Source organism: Lagopus leucura, unplaced genomic scaffold, assembly GCF_019238085.1.
Source record: "Lagopus leucura isolate 7727_CA_CO unplaced genomic scaffold, USGS_WTPT01 Super-Scaffold_100059, whole genome shotgun sequence".
Classification (NCBI taxonomy): domain Eukaryota; kingdom Metazoa; phylum Chordata; class Aves; order Galliformes; family Phasianidae; genus Lagopus; species Lagopus leucura.
Genome location: NW_024962305.1, coordinates 1,146,670 through 1,165,592, shown reverse-complemented (window position 1 = coordinate 1,165,592; position 18,923 = coordinate 1,146,670). Strand labels below are relative to the sequence as shown.

The following is an 18,923-nucleotide window of genomic DNA, read 5'->3' as shown; positions in this document are numbered from 1 at the left end:
GGAGGAGGGGAACCGCCGCCCCACGACGGAGCTCTGCTCTCCCCCCCCCGCGGGCCCCACGCTCCGGAAGCACCGCCGCTTCCTCCGGGCCCAAAAGGCTCCTGAACCCCTCACGGCTCCATCGGAGAGTTCTGAGTAACCTCCCAAAGAACACACAGCCGCCCCCCCTGCCCCCACTCACCTGGTACTGCGCTCCCGAAGGTCCCATCGGGCGGTATCCCGGGGCGGCCGCGGAAGCCGGAGACGGACTGGGGCCTCTCATCATACCGGGTCCGGGTCCCGGAGGCGGAGGAGCGGCGGCGGCGGAAGGAGGCAGAGGGCTGAGCGGGAACGCGCCGCGGGCGGCCATGGCTGGGCCGGGCCTGGGGGTGGGGAAGGGGGTGGGGGTGGGGGCAGCCCCCGCCCGCGCTGTTTACTCGGAAGCGGCGGCGCACGGAGCAGAGGCAGAGCGCGGCATGAAGAAGCCACGCCTCCTCTTCTAGGCCACGCCCCCACCTTCAGGCCACGCCTCGTCCAGACCCCGCCCCTCCTTCCCGAGGCCACGCCCCCTTCAATGAAAACCCGCCCCATAGCGGAGCCCCGCCCCTTAACCTGGCCCCGCCCCTCCACCTGGTCCCGCCCCTTAACGTAGCACCTTCCCTGTGTGTCTCCTCCCCCAAATGTAGTCCCGCCCCCCTACGTGGCTACACCCCCAAATGTAGCCCCGCCCTCAGTGTGGCCCCGCCCCCTAACGTACTCCCGCCTTTCCATGTGGCTCCGCCCCCTAACATAGCCCTCCTATATATGACCCCGCCCCCTAATGTAGCCCCACCCTCTGTGTGACTCCGCCTCGACATAGCCCCGCCCCTCTGTGTGGCTCCGCCCCAAAAGTAGCCCCGCCCCAAACCTAGCCACACCCCCTCTCTGGCCCTGCCCCTCTCTGTGGCTCCGCCCCTTTAACACAAACTCCGCCCATCGACTTGGCCCCGCCCCCAGCAGGCGGTGTGGGTGGGCCCACGTGTGTGATCGTGTGCACACTGCTCTGCCAACATGTGTGTGTTTCTACGTGTGGAGGGGTGTGTGTGCATCTGCATGTATGTGTACATGTGTGCGCATGTGTTTCCATGTGTGTGTTTCTCTGCATGCACAATTGTGTGTGTGTGTGTAATACATGCATCTCCACATCTACACGTGTGCATATTTGTGCACATGTGTTCGTATGTGTGTACCTGAGTACATGTATGTGCGTGTGTACATGTGTGTGCATGTGCTTGTATGTGTGTGGGTGTAAATATCTGCACGTGTGCATGTATACATGTATGCATGTGTGTGTACATGTATGTGCATGGGCACATGTGTTCATGTGTTAGCAGGTGTGTACATGTGTGTACCTGTTAGTGCACGTGTTTATATGTGTGTATGCTTGCACATGTGTTTGTACATGCGTGTTCATGTGTATACAGGTCTATTTGGATCTGCATGTGTTCACCTGTCTGCATGTGCGTACCTCTGTGGGCATGCATGTACTCATGTGTGCATGTGTGCACTTATGTGTATGCATGCACATGTGTTCACATGTTTGCATGTGTTTATCTGTACACATGCATGCATACATATGAGGACATGTGTCTGTATATGTGTATGCACATATGTGTACATGTGTTAGCATGTGTAAGCATGTGTGATCATGTGTGTATGTTTGCATGTGTGTGCATGTTTGTAAATGTGCACATGTATCTGCATGTGTGTATGGGGATGTACATGTGTTTTGATGTGTACTTGTGTATGCATGTATGTATGTGCATGCATACGTGTGTGCGCACATGCTTGCATATGTTTACATGTGTGGCATGTAAATGTGTGGCATGTTACATACATGTTACATCCTTTTTCCACTCTCCCATCGGGTGCTGCATCATTAGCACAGGGTCAGAATGCAGAGCACGCTGATTAAAGGACCTTTATGGAGGAAAGATAATTATCCCAGCCTTTTCTCCCTGGCATGTGGCACTGGCTGATGCCTAATTAGTGAAACCCCCATTGGCAAGCATTGCACCGTTTGCACTCATCATGGAAACTTCCTCTCTGGATGGAAACTGGGAGAATCCATTGCGTGTCTGTCAATGCAACCTCCCTTGTGGAGGTCAGCACAGTCCCTGGAGGTGGATAATGATTAACATATAGATTGCAAATCCATGCTGCTGGCCAACTCCTGTTTTGGGTATGGAAGGGAGATGGTGAGCGTGTGAGTCGTGCTGCTGGGAGGTGGAGGGACAGGTTGGTGGGGAAGGAAAGCAGCAGGGGGGGAACAGTGTTTGCTGAGCAGTCAAGGAAAGGCTACGATGACTGAAGGAATCTCTAAGAGCATCCAGAGAGCAGCAAATCTGACCGGTGCAGTGCATGCAGGAGGGCTGGAGGGTTCAGGAGGGCTGGAACAAATGATAGGGCAAGTTTCCAGCTACAAGTTGGTTTGTTCTTTCTGCATCGCTTTTCTCAGCTGCCAGTGGTTCCCCAGCTCCTATTGCATGGAAGGGTGGGAGGTGGGGGAAGCAGCATTTCTTGGCCTGCAGGGATGTTTGCTTGGGAAGCAGCAAGCTTTGCACAAAGCTCTGGGCAGATCTCTTCTGCTTGGGTGGTGGACAGGTCACATCCATGACAAATGTGAGCAGAAACACAGAGGTCCATCCAGCCCATTCCAGTGGGTCAGATTCCACACCTCCCACCACATCAGTGTGTGTGCAAGAAGCCAAGTGTGCAATGAGGCTGTAAGTCATCAGCCAGAAACCTGTTCTTCTTTACCTGTGCAGGGAAGGCTTCCCCATCAGCTGTGATGAGAGTGGGTTTGTTGTCTCATTGCACTGTCACTCTGTGGTTGTAGGATTTCAAGTTGGATCCAGAGCCTCCATCCCCATAAGAAGGGTTTCTGATGGGCTCAGGATGGGTCGTGCTGCCTGGAGCCTGGGGGTGGACCCCCTCTGTCCTTCCCATCCCCATGGGTTGGGGGGCAAAGGCTGCTGGATATGGGACAGAGCTGGGATGTGCTTCCAGCACGCCTCAGCCAAGATGCTGAGAGCATCAGCTTAAGGTGCTGCTTAATGCTGAGCATCCCAGGTACAGAGATGGGAACTTCAGTGGCAATGTCCCTTGGTCAAGCCCTCAGCATCCTTTCCAGCCCCATCCCAGGCACTGAGCTGCCCTACGGTGCTCCATCATCACCTGCCTCCCCAGACACATTTAATGAGATTAAATCGGCCTTCCTGTGTGGTTTTCTTCCTTCGTTGGATAGAACTCGCTGGGGGTGCTGATCCCAGTGCAGAGCCTCCTCCTCTCTTCCCAAAATTACCACCGGAGAGACTTGGCAGCATCGACCTCTCCGTAAACCAGTCCTGTTTGGGCACAAGGGGGCACTGGAACACCGCTGTGATGGGATGGTTTGTGGCTGCGAGCAGAGCTGCTGTGACCATGAAGTCCCCCCGCACCTTCCCCCAGCGAGCAGACATCCAGAGGACGTCCTGCGCCCTGCTGCAAGCCCTTGCTGTTAAATCACACTGCTCTGGGAGTCAGCAATTCCTCCTGCATCAGCAGAGCTGCATTCCTTGCTGCTTCCTGGGGTGCCCATGCAAGTGAGAGCAACAAAATCCCTTCTGCTGTGAGTCCAACACCTGCGAAACCAAAGAGCACCTTCATCTGCTGGGGCTGGAGAGGCTGGGAATCATCCCTCTGTGCTCTGCTTAATTGATATTAATCTAATCAATGCAAATCATATTAGCTCTCCTGGAAACACTGGGCCTTCAACCAACAGCAGCGCTGGCTGTTCTGTATAAATCAAATTTAGCAGCCTATAAACATCAGTACATCGCACAGACACAGTCACCCTCGTAAAGGCATCAATTGCCATCTGAGTGTATTAGCAGAAATAAATTACAGAACTTTATCTCCCTGCCATGCTGATGGGCAAAACCACATAAAAGAGGCACTTGGAAGGCGCTTTTGTGCCGATTGTAACAGAAGCTGCCGATGCTGTTCTGCTTCTTCAGAATGCCTTGAATTGCATCTCATTAAGGGATCGGAAGAGCTTTGATGAGTAAATGATACAAATGCCCCTCTGCGAATCCTGGAGCACCTGTGTGAACAGTTCTGTGCAGGCAGAGGGGATCAAACCAACTTTTTACACACCTGGCAGTGGGAGGGGGTGCAGGATGGGCTCCTTTACGCTGTTCCTGCAGTGAGGGATGAGCAGAAGAAAGCGAGGAAAGAGTCTGTGCTATTCAGCCCTTCAAAGAGAAGGCTGCCAGGTGGCTTGATTGCAGTGTGAGCGTCTCTGGAGGAGCAAATCGCTCAGGAGAGGGGTGAGAAGTGAGACTTCAGGCTGTTGGGGTGATGCAGATCTATTAGGGAAGAGATGGGCTTTCCTGGAGCCTGGAGGTGGTACCCAGGCTGCCTTAAGGTGCTCTGCATCAGATCACCTTGGGGACACAGCCTCCCTAATGCTTGCTGCTTTCCCACTGAATGGAGCCATGCTGGGATGCCCTGTGTCTGTCTGTCTGTCATCAGAGCTCTCCCACCCCATCAGCTTTATCTCACCTCACCCTCCAGTCCAGCTGACAGCGTAGTGCCTACTCCTACATAGCAAGGGCTAGGATGAGCCTCCTGCTCCTCTGCACCTTTTTATGGAGGTCTTATCCTCCTGCTCTGCCTCAGGTATGTGGCAGCCTTGTTACCATAGTAATACACCTCACCATCTTCAGTGCTCCTCGCAGAGTGCCACTGCTGGCCCATGTCGCTTACAAGGGAAGAAGGAGTGGGATGGGGGCCACAAAATGCCTGGGAGCCTCACAGACCTGCTGTGGGCAACCTGGTGGTGGCCAGGGTCTGTGGGAAACCATCTCTGGTGGCTCAGCTTTGCCCTATTTCAGCCCCACAGCAGCATTGCGGCTGCTCCTGATGCTCCCATCCTCATCCCTTCTCTCTGTGCTTGGTGACAAGAAGTGATTAAGGGCTTTAATAATTTGGATTTATTCTTCTCTTCTATCCGAGGCTGCTCAAAGAACGTTAGAGCGATGCTTGGTTAAACTAAGCAGCTGGAGATGCTTCCTTTCAGCATCGCATCCCTTGCTGTGTTAATAACTGTGGGGGCTCCTCCTGGGCACGTACAAATCCTGCACAGTCACTTCCAGAGTATTTGGGATGTGTTTTCCTTTGGGTGAATGCACAGAAGGTTCTCGTGTCTGACAGCTGTGCTCTGGAGCTGTTGGTGCTCTGCAGGTTGTTTGGTGGCAGGGTGTTTTGTGCAGGAGCCTGGCTCCAGCCCAGCTTGTGCTTGCCCTCTGGTAAGGAAAGCATGGAAACCTGATGTTGCACAGCTTCTGGAGGGGCAAGGAGGTTTTATTTGGGGTGGCTGGGAGCTCAGCTTTCTGGTAGAAATGGGGATTTGGCACTCAAAACCAGAGGGCAAAACTCTTTGTGGTTATGGCACATGAGGACAGGTCTTCAGCAGGTGCTGACGCACTGTGGGTATTTTCTTAGAGTGTCATTCTCCCCATTCCTTCAGCTTGGATTCCCCTGGAGCTGCACTCCGACCTGTGGTCAGCCTGCCAAAGCTGGCTCCTCTCTCCAGCTTTCTCCAGGATGAGATAAATCCCCCCAGCATGCAGTAGAGACAAACGCTGGAGTCGACGTGCTCTGGCAGCATGCTCCAGGCTCTTCTCTGTGTCCAGCAGATTCCCCTCAGTTGAGCCCCTCTCCATCACTCAGTGGCAATGGGATGCTGCTGGGTTCTTTATCCCAGTGCCAACATCCCCCTGGAGCACCAAGGGTCCCTCCACATGCTTCAGTCTAGCACTGTGTAAATACTGGAGCAGATGCCAGCTTGGGTAGCTGGGAACAGCTTAAATCTTCTGCTAAACGTGGGCTTCACGGGCAGATGGGCCAAAGCAGGAGGCAGCCAGCACTGGGGATGTGAGCTGCCCGCCAGCTCCCCTTTGTAGACAGGCACTGCTTTTAATGTTCTGTCATAATTGACCCTAATTGACTTATTGCTTGTCTTCACAAATCGCCCTCTTAATGACAGTTGCAGCTCCAGCCTGTGCAAACGACCCTGCTAATGACAGATGCACAGAGTGCTTTTGCTTATTCATAGAGAGGCAGGAAATCACTGAAAGCCAAAAGGTCGAGAACAAGAACGGGATGGGATGCCTCTGTCTGCCTGGCAGCTGCTCCAGCAGTCTGTGCCCAATGTCCCACTGTCACCGTGCCTGAACTGCTGGTGCTCATCCCATTGCATAGGACGTGATAAGCAACAAATGGCCGTACCGGAGCAGCTTAAAGCCACTTTTTGATGGCATGCCAGTGTTTTGGCAAGCCTCAGGGCATCGAGCATGAGGACAGCGTTGTCTCATCTCTAGCTGGTTGAAGTTGTGGGGAGCAAAGGGATCCCTGTGCTCCCAACTACACTTGGGTTGGGAGTTCAAGATCTTTGCTTGCTTTCTGGCTCCAGGATTTATTATTTGCTCTGAAGGTTAACAGTTTTACCAGGAGCAACACAGCAAGATCCCGCAGTTTTGTGCCTGGGGTCTTTGCAAGCAGTGTACTGACAGCACCGAGGAAGAAGGAGAAGTGAAAGCCCCTTCTCATGCAGCTCATGCTGTGGTGGGACCCATTGGTTGATGTGCAATTTCTCCTCATCAAATCCCATCAAAGTGGTCCAAGGGCTGACGGGTGGGTAGAGAGTGGCAACCCAGATTAATGCCAGGTCCAAGGGGAACACGGGCAGCAGTTGGCTGTTGGGTGCTGAGGCTGGGATCAGCCCAGTGGCCAACAGAGGGTGGTGATGTCTTCCAGAGGACCCGGGGAGGAGCAGATATCACTGTGGGATCTGCGGATTTACGGGGCTGAACACGCCAAGCCACGGGAAATCAGACAGTTCACAGGCGGTTCTGCTTCTTTTCTTTTTTTTTCCCTTGGATACAACTCTGGATTTTCCTATCTACCTAAAATGACAGCCCCTTTTAAATGCTGCCAGATGATCTATGATGGCAATGAGTTCCGGAGGCCAAGTGTGTCACGCCAGTCTGAGCTTCTAGGGAGTTTTGTGCAGCTGTCTCAATCCCTCGCTCTTGCTATGGAGCTTCAGAAGAGCAGGATCCTTTCTATCTTATAGAAAACCCAAAAGCACAGCGATGGAGCTGCCATCTCTGCTCAAAATGGTCCTGAGTCCTTCTTCACACATTGACACGTCTTCAGCCACAGCGTTTGAGCATCCATAATTAATGCCTCCACTAAAGACAAACAGCGTTCAGGAAGATTTATCATTTCTTCTCTTGTAATTACCTGTCAAAATTAAAATAATGGCCTTTTTAGATGGAACTAGAAGGGTTTTTTTTTTTCTTTAATTAATTAAGTATGCAGCTTGTCATGCAAAATCAAGGTCACCAAGAGAGAAATGAAGCCAAATGCTCCACCAGCACTGCTCTTCTTGCAGTGGGGAAGAGAGCTGAGGACAGTGGGGTGGGTTTGCTCAAGCATTTAGCTCCCAGTGGACCTTCATGAGATGCAATAACATTTTATATGCATAGATATTCTCCGTGCTGGAGGCCCATCAGCCTGTGCATCCTAGAGAAGATGCTTGGAGGGCTCTGCCCTGGAGCAGTCTATGCAGACAGAACAAGAACAAAATGAGCTGCCCCCAAACTGATGGATGTGATGCTGAGGGATGAGATCAGTGGGCATGGTGGGGATGGGCTGGAGGTTGGGCTTGATGATCTAAGAGATATTTTCCAGCCTTAATGATTCTATGGTTCGGTGTCACCATCCAGCAGGCACCCCACAGATGGGCACTGCAGGCAGCCAGGTGCTGTCTTACACCCTCGGTGTCAGAGGAACCGCCAGGTTCAGCTGGCCCCAGCATCCTTCATCCCTGCATCACGAGGATCAGCTCCCCCTGCAGAAGCAGGCAGCAAGGCTGGAGTATCCCAAAAGCGTGAAACAATTTCCAGTTGCAGATGCTCCCAGCTGAGCCCAGTGCAGCACGAGGGAAATGGAGAGATGCTGTTAGCACGGGGAGGATGCTGCTTTATGATGGAGACCTCTGCATCCCTGTGCTGCAAGATGCTCTTCTCTGGGGAGACAGCGAGTGGCTGTGCAGGCTTCCTTCCCTCTGATAACAGACTCTATTAGCATGAGGTATTGCTTTCAGTGCTCTGGTGAAAAATGTTAGCTTTCTTCATGAGAGGTATCTATTGGGTTAGGATTACATTGCCCATAAATAATGGAGACAGGCTCGATTCCAGGTGCTTTCCCAGCTCATAATTGAAACACCATTACAAATTGTAAACATCTACTTTGTACGAGGAGCACACCTTTAAATGCAGCAGAGTGGGGAACGGCACGCAGGGGCTGCCAGGAATCAGCGGAGCAGAGTCCCCTGGTGATGGGGAGGGGGCTGCAGGGGATCGCTGGGTCTGTGGGATTTGAGGGTAAAACCTCACCACGTGGGGATGGCCATTGCTCTGCCCCATGGTTGAGCTCACAGGGGTGGAAGTTTTCTTAGTGGAGAGGCAACCCTTGATCCTACAGCTTAGCCTCGGAGCTTGGCTCTACGCTTTGCCCATCCATTCCCACCCCATGGTCTGAACCCACAGCCAGCACCAGGCTGGGCATGGAGGGCACCCAACAGAATATAACCCAAATTTATGACATTTCTGAATGAATCGAGGCTCTCCTCCTGTAATTTGTTGTCACTGTTGGCTTTTTGTCTCTTCTCATCTCCTCTCACAACATGCGGTCACCCAATATTGACATTAATTAGAACGGACGACGGAACGAATGATTTTCATAAACCAGAGCCTTTTACCCACCGATGCACTTAGTTACTCCAGAAATCAATTTCTAAAGGAGCCAGTGACCTTCTGCAGCTCCAAAGATGCTCATGGAGGCTTCCAGGCATGGCGGTGCATGCAGGGATGCTGTGGTCTGTGCAGTGGTGCAGGAGGAGATTGGTGAGCCCAGGGCACGGGATCCCACCCCCACAGAGCAGAGCAATGGCAGAATTAATGAGTTCACAAAGTCTCATTTTCTTGCCTGTTGGTATTGCTTATTAATTAGATAATGTACACAAGTTTGTATAAATCTCCTTTCAAATCCCAGCAAATTTGCTGGGCAAATATTAACCGCTATAAACACCATGAGGATAACACGAGCAGCTCAGGTTTATTAAGAACAAATCACGCCAGACCAACTTAATTACATTTTTGATGGAACCGCTAAATTAGGAGACAAAGCGAAGGCAGCCAACCTCCACGTATCTCTGTGCTGCTAAAACTGCAGAGCCTGAACACAGATCCTGCCCACAGGAGGGAGAGCGCTGGGGCTGCCTTGCAGGTTTGCAGTCTGGCTGAGGGTTTATTTTCCTAAAGCTCGCTTGGATGCATGCAGGGGGTGATGCTGCAGGATGCTCACGGTGCAGCACTGTGCTGGCAGCAGCCCTGCTGTTCTGCTCACCCCGTGCATGGGCTGCTTGCTGCAGTTAGGATGTGTGGCATAGCCCTGCCATCAGCAGAGAGACTGGAGCTGAATGCAGCCCCTGGGACTGCCACTGCTGCTGTGGGGGATAGTGCTGTAATGTTAATATCAGCATAACTCCGTAGCAGCTCTACCAGCACGACTGTTACAAAGAGAATAGGAGATGCTGCAGTCAGAGCTTGCCCTCAATAGGCCCCTAATCCCAGCTCTTTCTCTTTTTTTCTTTTCTCCCCAGTGATCAGTTCAGATGTCAGTGTGATAAGCCGTTGGGCTTTTGTGTTGGTTTTCCTCCACTTGGAGCTCAGCTCAGATCAGTGATTTCTGAGCAGGGCTCAGGCAGGTCTCACTGACTTGGGTTCACATCCAGAAGGTCATTCCTGTTTAAATGGGCTACTGCAGCTCCTGCACTTCCCCCAGCTGCATCAAAGCATCCCCAGCCCTGCATGGGCATGGAGCAGCCAGGCGGTACATTGGTGGAACAGCAGATGGAGATAAGCCACCAAGCCTGCTCCAGGCACCTGGCGAGAGAGCAGCACCCTCGTGCAGCAGGATGCTTTGGGGGTATTTCCATGCTAGAAAAGGCCTTGCAAAAATAGCATTGCTTTGCATGGCTTGGACCAGCTAGAAGTGGAAAAACTGCTTCCCCACAGCTGGACCGTGCTTTGGAAAGATGGATGCCTAACCCTAATCCACACCTTGCCCTGTGGGGCTGGCTGCTTTGCTACCATGGCAAGGGGTGGCTTCCACAACGTGCTGACAGCCCTGGGATGCTGCAGGTTTGGGAACCATCCCTGCAGTTTATTGGGTGCCTTGCACATCGCTGTGTCCTCACTGCTTTTTATCACAGGAAAAGTATTTGGGCAGCCATTCCCTGTGCTCAAAGAGAGATGGGCTTGAAGAGGAGGAAAAACTCTGTGTGCTGCATGGGGAGGCTTTCCCTGGGATCTGTGTGTTCATGCATTGTCACTGCAGCCTGGATGCCTTTGGAAAAATCCCTATTTCCATTGGAGGAATGGAAATGCAAATGATGGATTTTTTTTCCCTCTCCTATACATGAAAGAGGAATACTGTTAATGCTCAGGAATTTGTACTTTTTACCCTGTTTTGAGGGGTTTCCTCTCCTTATTGATATAATTAAACAGAATTACTAGCATGGGAATTTCCAAAGCTTGTCTCTGCTCTCCTCCTGTCATCACAAGGATCCTGGGAAAATAGTGGGTGCCCTGGAAATGGGGCAACATCATCAGCTTTTGGTACAACGTTATATAGATCTCCCTTCCTTGGTTTTGTCCATCAGTACGAGCCGTGTGGTCGCACCTAAACATCTGCAGCTCAATTCTGCACTTGGTTTTTACATCTTAGGATGTATGATTTATTTTGGTGGTGTATTGAGCTGGTAATAGCCCTGAGGTTATTGGGGTCTGCATGGGGTCAGAGCAAAGGGACAGATCACAGGACCACAGAAACATGAAGTCTTAGAAGCATGGAAACATAAAATCATTGAACCACAGAACCATAGAATCATAGAACCATAGAATCACATAACCAAAGAATCATAGGATCATAGAAACATAGAATAATAGAACCATAGAATGATAGAACCACAGAACCACAGATCCATACAACCATAGTTCCATAGAAACATAGATCTGTAGAAACAGAATGATAGAACCACAGAATCACAGAACCCTAGAATTGTAGAGCAGAACCACAGATCCATCGAATCATAGAACCACAGAACCACAGAATCAGAGAATCACAGAACCATGGAACCAAAGAACCGTAGAACCACAGAACCATAGAAATACAGAGCCATGTAATGACCAAACCACAGAACCGTAGAACCATAGGATCCTCAAACCACAGAACCACAGAACTGTAGAATCATAGAATCCCAGAACCATAGGATCATAGAATCACAGAATGATAGAACCATAGAATAATAGAGCCATAGAACCATGGAACCACAGAATGATAGAACCATAGAATAGTAGAACCATGGGTCAGCCTAGTCTGAAGCTCTCCCACATGAAGGCAAACAGCAAATCCTACAGACAGCTCACATATCCCCCCAGGTTGCACAGCTGCTCTGTGTGCTTTCAGCCATTCCCAACAGCAGATGCAAAAGTCACAGGTTCTTCCCAGGGAAAACTCATCGGAAAGCAGGGATTTTAGCATCTGAGAGCAGCTGCAAAATAAACGGGTGTGAAGGGGCTTGGTGATGCGATGAGCCAGGCAGCTCTGCACCAGTTGCCCCTGCAGCAGCCAGGCTTTGCACTGCTGCTCCTTTCTTTGTTGGAGCTGAACGTAACCCAGGTAAAATCAATTCACTGCCCGAAGCTTTGTAACGAAAATTAATGTCGTGCAGAGCGTTTGTCTTCAGGGTGCTTGCAAACAAACAGCTCAAAGATGTAGTGTGGTTTAAAATCAGGGTTACCCATGCTTTGAATGCTTGCCTTCCTTCTTTCTTTTTTTAACTGTCTTGATTTATGAAGTGTTTCTTTACCAAATTTCCCTCATATCCATCTTGATTACTGCAGCTTTGCTGAGCATCTGGATGAAGTTCATTCAGGAAAGAGAACACTGAGCTGGTTTTGGCCAGTTTGCCCTTGGTTTTACGGGCACTGAGACACCGTGGGTCAGTGGGGTGGGATCACAGGGGTGGGACCACATCCCTGTCTTCTGCTGGTTGCATGTGTGGACATTTCTGTGCCTACGGACATAAGAAAGAACATTTCTGACACTAAGAGATGTTGGTCTACCATCTGATAAAGCAGCAGGTGAGGACCGTAACTTCTATACCTTGAGTAGCATCAACCAAAGCACCACAGCTGGATCCAAAACATCACAGATATTGTTGAGGAAACACCATTTCCAGATGCAGATAGAATGGTGATGGGACAAAAACTTGGAGAGGCCATCAGAGATGCTTCTGCACCTGGAGGAGCATCCCCCAGTTGCTGGGTGCCCTCAGACCAGCCCAGTCAAACAGGATGGCATTGAGCACCAACCCAGGAAAGGAGCGTGCCAAGTGCCTTAGCACTATTATGGGTTGGCACGTGTCACACAAATGAAGATCAGTTCCCAAAGGCCTGCAAACGGGTCTCCTGACTGCTGGTTGTGTTGTGTAGATCCAGCTGGAGAGGTTTAACCTCAGGAGTCAGTTTGTGCAGCAGAACTGATCAACTTCTCAGCAGAACCGGTTAAAATTGCATGAGATCTCCCCAGTGCCTGTGTTCCCATCTGCAATGAACCCTTTTTGATCAAGATACACAGTAATGAAACTATCTGTGACCAAACTCAGCTCTTCTGAGGAATTCGTGCTTCATGTGAGGATGTGAAGGCACCCTCTGGGATGGGAAAGCAATGCAACGTGTGCTGACCTTTAGCACACAGGGCTGGCTGTGTAGGTCATATAAAAAAAGTGACGATTTCTTTCGGAAGGTGACAGAAAATGGTTAAACTTTGCATTTACTAAGACACACCTAAATCCCACAGCTTTTTTCACCCCAAAATTTATGTATCCCAACCCTCGGTGGAGCTGACTCGTATTGGTAAAACCAACACCTTTCACTTTCGAATCCTCAAATGGAAGAAGCTGTTCTCTGTTTCCAGGCTCCTGGATGGGCAGCTTCATTTTTTCCTCAGAAGACACCCATCCACCTCTCCTATGGAGGCAGGGAGGGTTTGAGCTTCTCCATGACACCGTGGCACATGGCTGTGGATGACAAAGTTGGCTGGCATCAAGAGGAAATGCACCTTGAGTGCAGGGCTGATGTTATTCTTTCCTTCTTTGTGTGGCCACAAACTTGTGCTTCCACTTCCCTTTCTCCTTGGTGTCTATTCTCATCCTCCCATCACTTTTCCTTGTGCTTTTCCTCCCTCCCCAGCTGTTTATACCACTATAGCTGCTTGAGGTTTGGTGACACCATACAGACCATCTCTGAGCCTTCAGCTTCACCATCCCATACTGGGAGAGCTGCAGCACATCCCTCTCAATGCTGGGTGCCTTCTGACTTCCCACAGTCTGCTGCTGTTCTGCAGTGTTTGTATTTTGGTCCCCCACGCTCAGTTGGCTCTGCTGTTCCCTCTTGCTGGAATCCATAAGCAAGCACACTGTTCTGCAAGAACAATGGCTTTTCTGGCTGAAACATTAGGGGGGGGAAAAAAATCTCTGGTTGAATCTCAATGAGAATGTGATTGTTTATTGTATTCCCCAAACAGAGAGGAATGGATTATTTGGGGCATTTTTGGTTCCCAGCTGGGATTTGGGAGATGCAAGGTCTTTGCAGGAGGTCTGGGCTCTAACACAATTGTGCTGTAGGATTTGCACGACATTTTCCCACCACCTTTGAGCTACACAGCCTTGGGCGTGGAGATGCTCTCAGGCTGCCTAAGAATCAGCGCTGCTCAATTCCATCTGTTTCCAATTAGTCCAATTCCTGCCCAGACCTTTTTGGTCGCTCCTCAAAGAGTATTTAAGCCTTGGGGTGGCTGCTTTTGAGGCTTTGCTGAGTGGCTGCCCAGCTTCTGGACTCGCAGCTAAGCATGGATGACCCCAAACTCTCTTCCTTTCCAGTTCATAAACTAAACCTGGGTCATTCTCTGAAGCTTTTATTTGTCTTTCTGGGATTTCTATCTGTCGGCATATACACATTACTTTTCCTGGCACTATAATCATCTCCCCCAGAAGCTATTTGTAGGTTATGTGGTCTGTTTTTATTGCTACATCTCAAGGCATTCTGGTTTTTTATTAAAGAGCCTTGTAAAACCTGTATTCACAGGACTGGCTTACTTTTAAATCTCTTACAAACTCCTTCTCTGCCTCTCCCTCCATCTGTTCTTCTTTGCAAGTAAAACCTTCTTAGGGAACATAGCTATCCTCAAATCTTCCATTATTTCTACAACCCTTTCTCCTACACCAGCTGTTTTCATATCCACCATGCCCAGCTCAGTCCATAGCCATGGTGACCAGCTCTGCCCTGTGCTGTGCTCATCTCTGCCCATACTCTGTGCCCATGCCCACTGTGCCCAACTCCATCCATATCTATTGTGCCCAGCTCCGTCTGTGCCCATTGTGCTGTGCCCAGCTCCATTGTGCTCAGCTCTGTTTGTGCCTGCTGTGCCCAGCTCTGTCCATACCCTCGTGCCCAGCTCTGTCTATGCCCACTGTGCCCATTTCTATCCACTGTGCCCATTTCTATCCACCACTCCTTGTGCCCAGCGATGTCCACACCTACTGATCTGTGCCCAGCTCTGTCCCCACCCATTGTGCCCAGTTTTACCTGTGCCTATTTTGCCCACCTCTGTCCGTACCCACTGTACTGTGCCCATCTCTGCTCACTGAGCTGTGCCCATCTCTGTCCATGCCCTTCGTTCCCAGCTCTGTCTGTGCCCATTGCGCTGTACCCATCTTTACAAGGTGACTGCAATCTCTGCACCAGCTCCTGAACTCCTGGAGGAATTTGCTTTGTGGAGGCGATGGAGGAGTCCCTTTGGGTCTTGCAGCACGTTCAATATCTGGCCATGGCATTAGCAGAGAAAAGCACAGGGATGCCAGTGTTACTTGCCCAATGTTGCACCATCTTTGCGCAAAGCAACCCCTTTCTTCTTCCTCACTGTAAACACAAATCAGAGTGTTTAATTAAAAACAGCCCCATTCCACTGAAGTTTCTGCTCAGGGACTCTGCACAGCTCTGCTGCTCAACCTTTGGTTTTCAAAAAATGACATGCACTTTTATTGTGTTAATCTTCCTTTGGCCTTGGACTGATTCATACCAACTGAACCCAAGGCAGACTGCCGGCAGGTTTGCTGGCTCTTGGGGCTAGCTTGATTAAAAAAGTAGTCAGACAAATGCACGGGCTGAATGTCTTGTTTGGTAATAGCAGAACGAATACAGCTCAGCCATGTTATTATATTTTTTTCCCCTCCCAAGGAAATAAAATGATGGAAAACAAAGATGCGGAAATACTTTGAAAGGAGCCTTTGCTGTGATCCTGGAGGCACATAAAGATCCATCAGGTGTTCAGGGTTTTCACCTAATTGCTGAAACAACCTTCCTCGTGGAGGAGGCAGTAATGAAGTGTGTGTTGTTCTGGCATTGCAGATAGAAGTCTCAGAGTGAATCCCTTCCAATAGGAAATACCTGCCTGGGCGAGGGCTGCCAGCTGAAATCCTCTGAATGAATACATCACCAGATTTCCACCAAATGCCCCACAACGAAAAGCCTCGATTCTGCCTGAATTCGAGTTGCTAGCACAAGGACATGGTGAGCCCTTCCTGCAAAAAGGCAGTGCTGTATGCAGCAGCCGACTATTGGTGATGGCAAGGAAATGGGAAAGGTGACATTGAGCACATCCAGCTCAGCAGGAGTTGGTTTATAGGGCAGTTCTTGTAGAAAAAGCAAAAGGGATCTCAGGTCAGGGCTGTGGGGAGATCCTGGGGAGACGTTTTGTTCAAAACCACAGCTTTCTGCAGAAAAGATCTTGACATGTTGGGTGGAAAAACATAACGTGTGTCATAGAGTCATAGAATGGGTTGGGTTGGCAGGGACCTCAAGGATCATCATGTTCCATTCCAGTGCCACATGCAGGGTTGCCAACCAGTACATGAAGCACTAGATCAGCTTGCCCCATCAGACTGCCCTTGAACACCTTCAGGTGCCCTCAAGCCCTTGGGCAATGGGAAAACCTATTAGTGGATAGTCAGGGAAAATCCTAGCTGAACTTTCCTGGGTCTCTTCAGTTAATAAAAAGGTGCAAAAACCCCAACAGCACCCCAGGAATGGCCATCACCCCATGGCCATGTGAGGCTGGTGGGCTTTCACCACCCCCAGGTGTGACCCCAAGCCCATAGCATGGCCCCACTGGAATATCTAACACTCACTGCAGCTTGGGCACGGTGCCTTGCCTGGGCAGGGGACAGCAGGCATGGTGCAGATCTTTGAGGGTTGGAAGAGGGTTGGAGCACTGCTGTGAGGGGCACGGACCCAGAGGTGCTTACAGCATCCATCCGTAAGCAGATGAGGATTAATCCAAGGCTGATGTGGCAGCAAGTGAGGGAAGAGGCTTTGCGGTGCCATAATGCAAGGAAACATTGCTGGTGATATGCACAGCACTGAGCATCAAGGGTAGGTGCAGAGCTGAAGTCTGCAAGAAGGAGAGGAGGAATACACCCCAGGATGAGGCATCCTGCCTCTTTCTGGTGATCCCAGCCCTGACCAAGGGTACTCATTGAGCATCCCCACGGCAGGGGTGTCAGCAAACACAGCACTTGTGCACCAGGTTTGCTTTGTGAACAGGAAAACCTGCCTCGAATGGAGAGACCGACCAGTTTGTGAGCCTGGCTGCTGCCCTGGGATTTTTTCTTCTTTCCTCCTTGCTGTAGAAACAAACAAACAAAAAAAAAAAAGAAGGCATTTCGCAGTGCTGCATACTGCTGGCCCAATTTTGGGGGATAAATACCATCCTGCTCACCAGCTCTGCATGCCCTGCATAGCTTGGCTTTGGTCTCTGTGTTTTTGTCGCCAGCCCCAGGTGCTGTGTGGCACCGTGCAGTAATTAGAGCTGTTTGCTAATAACTCTCTGCACATAGCTGTACACCTGGAAGCTCATTAGCAGACGTGTGCTGTGAGATGGGCCCTGCAGAAAGACGGGGCTGAGCCAACCTGGGGGGAGTGAATGTGGTCATAGAGGAATCTCTTCCCTACGTGGTGGGGTTGGGGCTGCGATGGTCAGAGCTGGGGGCGCAGAGCATCGCAATCATGGATCCAGGTTGTGACTGTGGAGAACAAAACCCCATCTCACCTGGAGGTGAGCTGATGCAGAAAAGCCTGCGGCTTCTGCTTGGTTCAAATCCACCTCTTTTAATGGAGAAAGTTTTCCCCAAAGGCATTTCTCCAGCACTTTTACTGGCAGCCAATAAGCGAAGGTGAGAGAAGTGTTGGAGGCTGTAAAAAATAAGTGGGAAAGGAGCAGTTTAAGAAGATTGAAGCTGAAGATGAGTTTTCATTTAAGCAAGAAAACGGGCGAAGTGAAATTTAAGCAGTGCTTTATGGCAAAAGCAGTAGCAAATAAACTCTGCAGAGCATCTTATTTCGTTTACTGCTTCCCCTGCCAGCCACGCTGGGTGTTGGGGGAGCTCATAGGAGTGGGACAGCTGCAGGGCTTTAAAGCTTCGGGGGAGGCTGTGGAGATGGGTGGGTTTTTGCCCTAACGGATTGCCCCTCTCCCCTTTGGAACACAGGGAAATCTCTTGGCGCTCACAGCTCTCTGTAACATCACCCTGGCTGGCTGTCATAGAGGATGTCTTTAATGTGCTCAGCTAATTCCTTCTCCAACAAGAGCCATTGATTTCTGTCCCCACTGGCTTTGGAAGTTAGTGCAGTGTGAGGCATGGCTGTGACAAGGGGTCGGCGTGGAGGGAGGTGGTGGGAACTGAGGGCAAACGCCGCTCTGCTGCACAGTGGGGGCAAGTTGTATTTGAGTGTGATGTGTGGGCTAACTTCTAGCTCTAATGCTACAGCTCCTGAGCTGGTCTGAGCAGCACAGCATCTTCCATCACATGTGGGTCCTGATGAGCAAGTGCCGTAGCTGCAAACTCAGTGGCATGCAAATGGAATTGGATGGAAATGGAATTGCATGCAAATGCTATGGCATGCAAATGTCACCGTGTGCAAATGCACCTGCAAGCAAATGCCTTGTTGTGCAAATGCTACAGTGTGCAAATGCAATGGCATGCAAATGTCCTGATGTGCAAATGCAACTGCAAGCAAATGCTATGGTATGCAGATGCCATGGCATGCAAATGCCACAGCGTGCAAATGCAACCTGCTGTCGTTGCTGGGTGATGATTTGCCCATTATTGCCTTGTTTTGCATCTCTTCAAACCCGGAGTTATTACGCAGCTTGCGGTGTTGGACTATTTGGGGGCAGGAGATTCAGAGCTGTTTGTGGAGGAAATGAAGCATTCTGTCCTTAATCAGATTGAAATGGAAGCGAGTAGCAGCTCTTCCCATCAGTTAGGCAGCGTGCGGATGGCTTTTATTTGCTTCATGGTGGGCAGAAGCACTGCCATGGGATGGATCACAGATCTGCAAAGTGCTGCTGGGCCACTTGGGTGTGAGACAGCACCTAAATGGAAGAGCACTGCAAGGGCTGAATGCTCGGAGGTGGATGGGAATAAACATCCGCCATCCTCAGACAGAAACCCTTCAGATCCTGAGTCATAAGCTATGCTGTGGGAAGGGGGGGGACGTAATCCAAACCTCTATCAGCATCGTGCTCCTGTCATTCAGAAAGAAGCAGTGGCTCTGCTTGCTGTTTTTCTCCTCTCGTTGTGTTCAGTCACTTGTTTTGGGGGAGGAAGGGATCTGCAGCGTGGCTGTAGCATTGGTGCATGGGTTCTGAATCGTTTCTGGGGAGCA

General features: G+C 50.5%; 1 protein-coding gene across 1 annotated transcript in view; it reads right to left on the bottom strand.

Moving 5' to 3' along the window:
- Positions 1-352, bottom strand: part of SMARCD2 (SWI/SNF related, matrix associated, actin dependent regulator of chromatin, subfamily d, member 2) — a 12,835-nt gene extending 12,483 nt beyond the window's left edge. Inside the window, exon 1 of the mRNA XM_042886559.1 lies at positions 182-352. Coding sequence (XP_042742493.1) covers positions 182-349 — 168 coding nt within the window. The 5' untranslated portion in view covers positions 350-352. The remainder of the gene's footprint in view (positions 1-181) is intronic.
- Positions 353-18,923: the final 18,571 nt, after the last annotated feature.